The following is a 12044-nucleotide window of genomic DNA, read 5'->3' on the forward strand; positions in this document are numbered from 1 at the left end:
ATTACTTGCTTTTGGAAATTTGAGCTGATGTTGATATATTATTGTAAACAAATTAAGAACTTGTTCAAATCCATTTCATACAGTCATGGTTCCTTTATTAAGATAAAATGATCTATGTTAATCATAAAATCATGTAACACTTTTTTGAGAATTCCAAGACATTGGCAATATCTAGAAATGAAGAGAAAGTTAGAGGCATGAGCTAAATTTTTGGAGCAAAGTAATGATGCATTCCCATGTTATTTCCCTACCATTTGTGATTCTGGTAAATTAATCACTGCAATTAAAAAACATATTCAAAAAATGTAACTATCTTCATAATCTCTGGGTAGATAGAAACATATCTTTATAAACATCGACAAAGCAAAATGAAATTTCAAATGATGACAGCAAAAGTATATACTTCATTTTTGGTAAACAAATACTCATAAAATATTTAAAGTGTTTCAAATCCATAAGAAAAATCCAAACAGTTCAGCAGAAAAATAGGAAATGGTATGAGTAGAAAATTATATGTATTCAGTCTCATTAATAATTAATGACATACAGTATAAGCTAATGAGATACCAGTGTTTCCTTATCGAATTTGGATAGCGCCCTTAGACATTTTAGTGAATGGGGGCCAGGAACAGGAATTCCCATGCATCACTTGAGGAAATGAAAATACAACTTTTCTGGTGAACATTATGTCTTTTAAACATAACAAACCCTTTGCCTCCCATTTCTAATTGCAAGAATTTAATCTCATAGGTAGTTTTCTGTCAGTGGTGTGTGCTGCTAAATGTTTTACAACTTATAACAGACTTCTCTGGTGGATGAGTTATGATTTGTGTGCAGTCTTTGGCAATTTCTGTAGTATAAAATATTCCCACTATGATAGATTCAAACTACCAAAGTGATATTACTAAATTCAAGATGTGTAGCAGCACAATATTATATAGAATTTCTGCTACATGGATAAAACAAAAGTAACCACAATACTAGAATACCAGAAATACTAGTAAATAATAAGGAAGCGACTTATTACTACGACTACTATTATTATTGTGGTACTTGGGATTGAACTGAGTTGCATTTGCTAGGCGGTTACACTACCACTTGAGCCACACCTCCAGCATTTGTTATTTTTGAGGTAGGGTCTTTCTCCAGTTAACTAGCATAGTAGGTGAAAGTAGTTATGGACAATGTGGGCCCTTCCCTTTCTGAGGCAGTTCCTTCCTCATCAGTGTCCTCACCCTCATCCTGACTGGTGTCCCTGTCCCCTAGATTACCTTCCTCTATCCATTTATGACCTCTGAAGGTCTCGTGCTTAGTATGAGGAAAGAGCACCAAATTCGTAATTTATGTCCGCGTGAATGAGATGAATTAGAGTCGCTACTTCTTTCATCAAGTGGGACTTGGAAGTTAACTCCTTGTGTGTAATTTGTAATCACATTGACCACCGTTTGAATCATAGCTTTCCTATGAACTAGCTTGTGATTTTGAGTCAGCTGACAGATGTCTCTAAGCTTTATTTCCTCATCTCTCTATTAGGGAAAATACAAATTCTTACAGATATCTTAAGGAGATAGAGATGTGCTGTAATATTCAGGGCAATCAGCAGGGAGTGTGGAACTTAATACCTGCTCAATACATGGAAATTGTGTATTGTATATTTAGTGTTTTATTTTTATTATTTTCTGATGAAATGACTTTGGTGATCAAATGACAGTTTAAAGAGGAAATGAAAGGAAGCAAGTACCTCTGAACTTGACTTTCCTTCCCTCCCTAGCAGCATCCTTTTTTAAAAAATAAAAGTAACAGGACCTTCTGGCATCACAAAGTAGCTTAGCACCAAATGCAAAGATAATGCATCACTTCCTTATTATATTTACTGTATATTACTATTATTTATTATTATTTCTGTTGTTGTATTTTCTTTTATCCATGTGGTAAAAATTCTGTATGATGCCATGTTGTTTACATACCTCTACTCTGAGTTTAGTAATATCATTTTGATAGTTTGACTCATATTTATTCTCCAGGTTAATTTTGGTTCACAGATGACAGAGCTACTTGTCTGAAAGGCCTCACCTTTGATCTTTCAGGGCTGCATGTATCTACCAGGAAGTACGATCAAAGAGATTGCCACAAACCCAGAGGAAGCTGGGAAATTTGTCTTTGAAGTTATTCCAGGTAAGTGCCAAAAGATGGGGGCAGAGGTATGCTACACTGCCCTGTTTTATTCAGTGAGTCCTTCCAAAAAACAAACCAACCAATCTGTTAAGAATGGCTCTGCAGACAGCTCACAAGCCTATGCTAGTTGATTAGGTAGTATCAGGGTTGGCATAAAGCCCATAAACAAAATGAGTGCTCATTCATTCAGTTCTATTGAGTATTCTGTAATGACATGCTTGGAGCCAGGTACTACATTGGGACACTGATGTGAAAAGACATCATCCCTACTCACTTGGAGGAGCTCAGAACCAAGCAGACCAATCACAGGATATAAATTGTACTGTGGAACTTTGCTTTGAGTTTGTGGAGGATGGTGGGAAGTCAACAATCTCATACTAGGTACAACAGGACCTAATGAGAAAGGAGAGATGGACTTGCTGTATCTATTGAGTACGTGACCTGTGTGTGTTACCTTCTTCCAAGAATTGGCTGTGCCCCTGCATCTTCCATACTGGCCACTTTACTCTGTCTCTCCGTCTCTTGCTTAGACGCAAGTCCTAGCCCCTCCAGAAACTGCCAGGCTGTTGATTTGGCTGTGTTGTCTTGAAGCTATATCCCATTTTACAACAGAGAGGGTAACAAGTGTCCTTGGGGCCTTTTTCCTTTAGCATCTTCACATAACTGAAATCTAGTGGAGTTTGGCGACAAAGCAAGCACATGAACAGATTGTGTGGCTTTCTGATGGGATAAATACTACGGGAAGGAATTAAATCCAAGAGAATGTCTTGGCTGAGATGGGGATGGTGGCAATTGCTTGGTCAATTATAAACAAACTGGAAGAACACACTACATTGAGAAACTAGCATCTAGGAAAATGCCTGAAAGTCCTGAAGGAGTGAACTAAGTGCATATGAGAAGGAACAGCATCCCAGGGAAGGGGACGGGCCAGGGCTCAGTCCCTGGAGCCTGGTTTGCATGTTCAAGGAATGCTAAGGAGTCCAGGGTGGTTAGACTGGAGTGGTGCTGAGAGTAGGGATTTTGCTAAGATGTGGACAAATACAATTACAAGGTGCTTGGTTCTTGTGTTGAGAATAGAAAGCCACTGGGGGGCTCTAAGCATGATAGGACTCAAAGTTGTATAATTCTGTTGAATTGACAGTGAAGCTTGGGGGCAAGGACAGTGAAGGGAAACCAATGAAGAGACTTTTGCAAAAGTTCAAGTTGAAGACAGTGCCAATAGAGAAAGTGTTTTTTAATAGGGTTGTTTCTGACAGAACGAAAGGATGTCCTAGGAAGTGTAAACTGAAAAGGCAATGTTTTGACAAAGTAGTAGGCTGGAACGCACCTATGGTAGGGAAGAATAACATATGAATTATATTCAAGGTCAAATTTGGAAGCAATATGGGCTACTGGAGTCTCTACCGGGAGGAATGAAACCTTGCTTTGAACTTACAATAACTTTCTGGGTACCAACGGGCAGGTGGCTTTGCATGTCTGGGCTTCAGTTTTATGATTTGTAAGATGGGGATATTATGTCTCTGTGCTATTTCAAAGGGATCTTATGGTTCCTGCAGTATTTTTATTAGTAGTGCCCTAAGCAGTTCTTGGATTCCCATTTTACTTTTAGCTCTCAGGATTTTCCTGAGTGGACAGGGATCCCATGAGCTGACCCCTCTGGTCAGAATTGCTGAGGATCCAATGACAAGATAAATTAAGACTCATTTTCTCAAAGTTTTAAAGAAGGTGAGGTTCAGTCACACTACAGGTCAGTCCAAGAGACTGGAACCAAAAGGAGCCAGAGAGATCTTATTCCCTAAATCCCATGTTTGACCCAATATGGTAGCTCAAATGAGCTTCTTCCTGAGCATATGGGAAGAATGGGTTGAAAGTCATTTTGCAATGCAGTGACCTCTGATCATTAAAAGAGATTGTTTTCCTGACCCTCCTCAGGCCTCCTTGTGTTTTACCAACCTCAAATGATTTCAACTTTATAGGCTTCCACTTGGAAGGAGGCCTATGAAAGACAACGTTCTAGTCACAGATCCATTACTACATGGCCTATAATTGACGTTCTTCCTTTCCCCATTTTCCATTTTGGGTCACCTTTCTGCATTCTTTTGGTCTCTGCTGCTTTGCTATTTTCTTCATCCTTTTGTCCATTTGAGAAAATGGATACCCGGGGAATACTGCATAGATCTCTACCATAGTTTTAAAGGGAAGATGCTAAACAAAGTCCTACCAAGCTTTATGTGTCCATTAACTAGATATTGATAGCCTATTGTTTTCTAGGTCTTTCATCACCAAGAGAATGATGATCTGAACAAGAAGCAATAATTTTGTGAGAAAGGCATACCTTTGCTCATTGTCCTTTCCACCTGAGGCTGCTGTCTCTTTCCATGTCCCTACAGTTGAGTTTAAGGCTAACTTGGAAAGTGTGTTTTTGTCTAGGTGCTAGTAGTTCATGCCTATAATCTTAACTACTTAGGAGGCTAAGACTTGAGGATCATTGCTCAATGCCAGCTCTGGCAGACAAATCCTAGAGTCTCTCTCTCTCTCTCTCTCTCTCTCTTTCTCTCTCTCTTTATTTTTTGGTTGGTTGTGGGGCTTGAACTCAGGGCCTGGGCACTATCCCTCAGCTCTTCAGCTCAAGGCTAGTGCTCTACCACTATGAGCCACATGCCACTTCCAGTTTTCTGGTGGTTAATTGGAGATAAGAGTCTCGTGGATTTTCCTTCTCAGGCTGGCTTCAAACTATAATCCTCAGATCTCAGCTTCTTGAGTAGCTAGGATTACAGACGTGAGCTACTAGACCCTTGAGCCTCTTATCTCTAATCAACAAAAAGCTAGAAGTGAGGTGTAGTTTGAGTATTAGAGTACTGGGCTTGAGCAGAAAATGTCAAGCCAGAATGCAAGGACTTGAGTTCAAACCCTGGTAAAAATACCCCCCAAAAAACAAAAAAGGAAGTGCCCATGGTGGGCATGATGGCCCAAAATCTTCACTTGCATGGGCTGATCCCATTTCTGCTAATGCTGAATTTGACACTGTGTACTTTTTCTTCCTTTGGGTAAGAAATGGCTTCTGTCCCATGTGGAAGTAGCTTGCAGTCAAAACCATCTCAAGTGCAAACCACTGTATTCAGTGTTTGATGTATAGAATGAGTGCTTTGATAAAAACCCATAAGGACATGGAGATTCAGTTATACTGAGGACAGTTAGCTAATGAATACACTATTGACTGGTAAGGCTTCATTGACCCAAGACAATAATTGAGTTCAGCCTCCCTTCCATTCCCCTTGCCTGAGTCTCCTGCCATTTTAAGACCTTCACATTTGCTACTCTTTCCTGCAGCCTCATGGGACCAAAATCGTTTGGGACAGGACTCTTATGTCCTCATGGCCAGCTCCCAGACAGAGATGGAGGAGTGGGTTAAATTCCTGAGGAGAGTTGCTGGTATGCCTTCTGGAGGTAAGGACCTCTTTAGGCCTTTCTGGGCAGGTTGTAACATCTGGGGAGGAGGAGGGAATTCTGGACATGATCTCTCCCTGAACAGTGCTCGAGGGACAAATTAATGATCTTGGAACCACAGTCATGACCAAGTCCTCTGCTGATTATGGAGAAAAGGGTTCAGAGCTTCTAGCTTTCCTTATGGGCCATCTCAGAAAGCCAATTCCAAATCTAAAGGCTAGATGGCAAGCCCTTTTGCCCTTGTTAGCGAAGGTGTCAGCCAAAGCTGACCCTGGGCTTCCTGGCAGTGCTTACACAGCACTTTGGGTTAGCTCTATCATGGGACTTTTGGGGGCTGAGAGGGTGGATAGCAAAGCTGTAACTTATGCTATTCAGCACAGGAAATATCAGAATGCTCTCCAGAGGATGAGGTGAGACCAGAGAAGTCTTACAGGCGCGCAGTGAATTGTGCATTGAACACTTGTCTGGGCTACATACCTTAAATGTTCAAAATACTGGGAAGGATTTTCAATATTTCCACACAAGGTCCTGGTTGCAGGGGAGAAAAAAACAAAACACCTAAGCAACAACGAAGACAACAAAGCCGGGTGTTAAAAAAAAAATCCCTGGGCTGGGTTCTGGTGGCTAACACCTGTAATCCTAGCTACTCAGGAGCCTGATATCTGAGGATCAGAGCCAGCCTGGGCAGGAAAGTCCATGAGATACTTCAATTAACCACCAGAAAACCAGAAGTGGCACTGTGGCTTAAGTGGTAGAGTGCTCACCTTGAGCTGAAGAGCTCAGGGTCAGCACCCAGGCCCAAAGTTCAAGCCCCATGACCAGAAAAAAAAAAAGAGAAAAAAGAAAAAAAATCAACACACTCATGAGTCTAGTAAGTTTTCCCTTCATACATACATGAAATAAGTGTTATGTATGAGCCTACAAGGCACCATTTTCTATCTTTTTTAGGGACACTCTGCCTTGCATCAACTCCAGGATAACTATATAAATACATAATTATTTATAGACTTTTCAGCCTTTTATTTTAGAAGTCATTTGTGGAAGCTTTCGTGGCTTAAATATTAAATATTGATTTGGTCTCCCAACAATTTCTTTCCAAAATTATATGAATACCACAATAATTTTATGGAAATTTGAAAAAGCCCTTAAGCCATTAGAGCTATTTTTATGCTTTTTTTCTAGCCAGGGTTCATATATACATGTATTTTCCAGAATGATGAGCAGAATATATGCAATTTATATTTTATAACTTTTAAGAATTTATAACTAAGAATTTCTCCATATTGCTATAGAATTTTAACTGATACAAACAAGAGATTATTTAGTTATAAGGGTTAGAAATAATATCCAAAGATCTTAAAGGAACAGAAAGGTAGATTCAGTAGATTCAGTGCTAATGAGGCCAGGTGTGGTGGTGCACTTGTAATCCCAGCAACCCAGGTGGCACAGGGCAGGAGAATTACAGCCCAAGGTCAATCAGAACAAATGTGCAAGACTATTTGGGGCACAAACTAAAAGCAAAATGTCTGAAACTCAAGTGACAGAGTTCTTTTCTCACAAATTTGAGGCCCTGAGTTCAAATCTCAGTACTTACCATAGAAGGGAAATAAAGAAAAAAAGAACGCTAAAAGAGAGGAGAGAAGGCAAGACTTTGGAACTCACCAGGGACAGGAGCTGAACAATGGAACGGGGAGTTGGAGCCTTTCTTGTTGATTTCTCTGGGGCCAGTTTCTCATTCTGCGTTTCTCTGCATACCTGCCTGTTTTCATCTTGTCAGCAGCCCCCATCCTGCCTACACTTGTTCCTTACATTGTTGTGCCAACCCCAACATCTCCCACAGGCATCAGCTACATTGGCAGCCTCATTCCAAACTCCTGGGAAAGAAACTCCCTCACTCAGCTGAGGTTGGTCCCTCTGGACACTCAGGGGCCAGGCAGCTGTAGCTTGGGAACCATCCATGAGGCCTTCTAAAGTGACCTGAGAGGGACTGCTACAGCCATCTATGACATCTGTACTATAGTTCAGAGTTACATAGTTACATTAACCATCTTACAAGTTCTAAACACACATTTTACTGTGCTCAGTGGGCCACATGAAGTTCTATTTTTAATCTATTAAGGCCTAGTTCTATGTTCTTTTAAAGCTGGATAATCTTATCTGTGACCTTCTGTATTGACCTGGATTTAGAGACTGTGAAGCTGTTGATGCTTCCTGCTCTCCTCAGCTCTAGGCTGTCTGACTCAGAGCAGGGGATAGGGCTTACCTATGCACCTGCTCAGGGTCTCAATATTGGCAATGTACTCTCAGTAGGATCTGAGCCTTCTGCAAGGCCTGGCTGGACCTTGCCTTGGTGGGCTGCATCCTGTCCTGGTACAGGGGGAATATTTCCCTCACCCCATCTCCAGGCTACTGCCCTGAGAAGCAAATTAAGCCTAAGTCCTTTTAGGTAGTGCAGAGTCCAGGGAAGGGAAGTTCATTCAGCAGTGTTGGCTCTGGTGTAGCATGCTGGGTGTTTTAAAGTTACTCAATGAAACAAAATCGTAGATTCAGAATAACAAGATGTTTTGAACCAGTAGAGCCCCATCGAATCAGATATTTGCCCTTCCTGTTTGTAAGTCAGGGAATTCTAGTTCTGAGGGAAAAGTGGGTGGCTGTCTGAGGAGGTTGGCTGATGATCAGGGCTGGGGCTCCTTTCCACAACACCATTCTTATCACCTCGGGATCAACAGAATGCACTCCATAAATATTGTAAAGTTGCTGTTACACGTTATTGCTGCCTATTTCTGGAACTTTATGCGCCTTTTGGAAATGTTTCCTACCCAGAAGCTGCCCACTTCTCACTACCTTAGAGACGAAATATTTTCTTGACCAAATTACAGCATTCACCTGCAGACACCTCCAGGCTTTCACCTCTGGTTCTTATACTCTGTTCACTCGGCCAGGGTGAGCTTGTTAAACCCTTCACTGCTCAACTCTTTCCACTTCCAAATTGTTTCATTTTTTCACTCTTAAGTAAAAATCAAGGGCCTTATTCTAATGTATAATGCATAATCACTCTCACCCATACGTCTCTATCCTTTTTTTCTAGAATCTTCTTCCATGTTCATTTCACTCCAGTACCACAGCTTCCTTAGTGCTCTGGACTTGCTCCTATACAGGGCCCTGGCACCTGTTTCCTCTGCCCAGCATCCTCTTGTCCCATCTGGCTGCATGGTTTGGTCCCATGTTTTTCTTAGTGATTGTATCTCTAAGCCTTTTTCTGATGATTCTATTTAACTCTAATTCCCTTTTTCTCCCTACCTCAGTCCTTGTTACCCTTATTCCTTTTCTTCCCAACACACATTCTCTTCTAACATGCTAAATAATTTAGTCATGTTTGGTTCAGTTAGTCTTTTCTCCCAGGCATGAAGGTTTCAACCTGTTTGGAAGAAATTGACTGTTTTAGTCAGCATTGCATCTCAGAATGCAAAGAGTACCTGCATTACAGACACAACAAAAGGAATGCCCCTCATCCACAGCTATATCATATTCTACTTCCCCAGGCACTCAGCTCAGCTCACTAGACAATGGATTCTGTAAATAAGTTGCTCCTCCTAGAATTATCTTCTTGCAAGCAGTGGTGAGCTTTGGTGAAGCTCTTGATGGTTGAAAACCTCTTTAGTAGGTCTCATAAAAAGCTAGATGTGGTGCCACATGCCTCTCATCCCTGTTACTTTGGAGGCTGAGAGAAGATCACTATAATTCTAGGGTACCCCAGGCAAAAGCTTGAGATCCTGTCTGTAAAATAAATTACAAAACAAAATGACCTGAAATATGGGGCTCATATTAAACCCAGAGAAGTTCTGGGTTCAATTCACAATATGGCCAAAAAAATCTGATAGAAGCTTTGGCAGCTCTCTAGATCTGACATCTATAGTTCATCTGTATACCCTAGGTTAGTCAGTACCAGTGTTAAAATTATAAATGTTTCCTTGGCAACCATTCTGCAGAACTGATGTCTCTTCCTGCCCTCAACCACCTTTTGGCTCCTTTCTTCCTTGACTGGAAAGATGACTGCAGGGTCTCCATGATTCTCCCAGTTTCTTTTGATTGCCATCCTCCTGCCCCATAGCTGGCTCTGGATATTCTCCATACTTTGATGTGCAGCACCTTGGTGTTTGACCAACTTCTCAGCAACCTAGCTTTTCACAGTCCTTTCTTACCTAGCCCCTTCCCAAGAGGCCTGGATAAGAAAGTTAGACTGTCTCTTCCCTAGAAATTCAGGATGTGGCTCCTTGTTTTCTCAAGTAGGAGGAAGGGAACAGAGGCTTTCGTGGTCCATGTCTCATAACTGCTCCATGCTGGCTCCTGCTCATTTTTTTCTGAACTGTGGGATCTGAACTTTCTCTTGTCTAGTCTCCTCTTAGACTGAAAGCTGGTTTCTACCCCACTTCTTGAAGGAAGTCCACATTGCTTTTCATTCTTCCTCCAGTGACTTCCATCTGATATTTCCTCAGGCCATTTCTGAGGATGTTCACAGTACATTAGATTGTTCATATCTTTGCTCTGCTTCAGGCAGTTTTAAGGTCCCGGGGATAGTATTTTAAGACTGTGTTTGGCAATACACATAGAACATGTAGGTATTGAGTTATTCTGTACCCGGAGTGTCTCCTCTTCCCCGAATTCTTGGAAATTGTTTGCACGCTTGTGTGTGTGATTTCATAGGCCTCCGTGAGTTCAGCATGCGAGTTGTTTTGTCTGCAAGATCCAATTGTGTTTTAACAGGGATGATATTTTAAACTTATTTCCACTATTCTCTCCTGTTTCCAATGCCCTTCAGCTAATAACACAGGGAAGATATTTATTCATTTAGCCAACAAGTATTTCTTGAATATATGTTACTTGCCAAACCCTACACCCAGCCTGGGAGGTAAACCAGAAACAGTAAGAAAAGAGATAAAAGACAAAAAATCCCTTTTCAGGGTGCTTATAGTCTTCTATCAGAAGTAGAAATTAATCCCCAAAGCCAAGGCCAAACATAAAATTACAGTTTTGAGAAAAGTGCCATGCAAGAAAACACATGCCATGTGGGGGGGAATCTTTGTCACAAAAGTTGAAGAAGATTTTCTTGAGCTAATGATTCATTGAACTCTGAAGGGCCAGTAGAGGCTAACCATTAGAGAGAGAGGGGAAGGAGTAGAGTTTCAGCAGGGTACAGTGAGTATGTGGGTCCTGTGATATGAAGCACAACAAACTCTGTCAGGTGAGGAAAGTGGCGACAGTAGAGATAGATTTGTCAAGATATTGGTCTTCATCCTAGCTGGTGGGGGATTTGCAATCAAGAAGGTAATAAAATCAGATTATATTGAAAAGATCATTCTTATTGTATGAAGAATGGCTTGGACTAGAAGTAGTAGATCAGAGTGAAAGAAGGAGACTAGCAATAAACTAGACAAGAAAGGGAGGACAGATGGTAGTTTGGACAAGCATGTTGATAGTGGAGTTGGTTTGCACAGCACTCCAGAGGTAACATTGCCAGGAGTGTCAAGAGAGAAGGTAGTTTCAAAGATGACTCCTCGATTCCCCAGGTCCCTCTCTACAATCTTGCTCCTCTTGACTATCTGAGATGCTGGAAGGCCAGTCCAGGGCTCTGGGCTGTGTCTGGTTAGGTCACAACACTGTTAGCTCAGTCTTTTCAACAGGAGGGGAAGCATCTCCATTTACCCAGCAACCCACCTCCACGATCATTATCTCTGCAGGCAGTGCTGAGCCCTGTGTAACTCTGAAAGCATTTCCAGGGAAGGGTGGGCTGGCTTCATAAACGCTAAGTGAAGTTCTGTGTTCCTGCCAGACACTGATATATGAAGCAATGCTGGGAAGGGCTTGTGTAGGGGATTTTTTTTAAAAACCCACCTCTGAGATATCTCTTGAATGGCAGTTGACAATTAGTGACTAAGTAAAAGGAGGCACTTATTTTTATTGAGGCCCTGACAGCTTTATGTTCACTCTTTTAAAGCCAAGAGTCATATGTATAAAGGTGAGCAGGGAGGAGAAAGTGGGGGAGTAGGAAGGAAGAAGCCAGGAGGGCTGGGCAGGTGCCGGCAGATCCCATGTTTCCTGCCAGGGAATCAGACTGAGCAGTATTTGCAAGCATGTGCTGATCTGGAAGCCAGAGAGGACGGGGCTCCAGTTCAGGGAGGAGAGGCTCCAGGGTGGCTCTCACGCTGTGAGTCCTGGCCGCTACCATGCCTCGTATTCCTAGGATGCCGCGCTGGGAACTGGGCTGTGGCTTTCCTGCCCTGGTGCTGCTCTTTTGCTGGGATTACAGAAGGAAAAGCCCTAGGCTCCGTAAGAAAGGTATTTCTTTTCTGTTTTGTAATTCCGTTCTAATACTTTCCGACACTTCACCTTAGCTGCTTGTCACTCTCCTCTCAGAGATGGGG

General features: G+C 41.8%; 1 protein-coding gene across 5 annotated transcripts in view; it reads left to right on the top strand.

The window, feature by feature from the left end:
• The window catches only part of Arhgap25 (Rho GTPase activating protein 25), a 79917-nt gene that overhangs the window by 40606 nt on the left and 27267 nt on the right, over positions 1-12044 (top strand). For all 5 annotated transcript variants that reach the window (XR_001175299.1, XR_001175300.1, XM_013022516.1 and 2 more), the window contains exons 3-4: positions 2088-2175; positions 5506-5622. Coding sequence is in view for 3 of the 5 variants with exons in the window: in XM_013022516.1 (XP_012877970.1) it covers positions 2088-2175; positions 5506-5622 (205 nt within the window). In the remaining 2 variants the exon portion in view is untranslated. The remainder of the gene's footprint in view (positions 1-2087; positions 2176-5505; positions 5623-12044) is intronic.

Source organism: Dipodomys ordii, unplaced genomic scaffold (genome assembly GCF_000151885.1).
Source record: "Dipodomys ordii isolate 6190 unplaced genomic scaffold, Dord_2.0 Scaffold63, whole genome shotgun sequence".
Lineage (NCBI taxonomy): Eukaryota > Metazoa > Chordata > Mammalia > Rodentia > Heteromyidae > Dipodomys > Dipodomys ordii.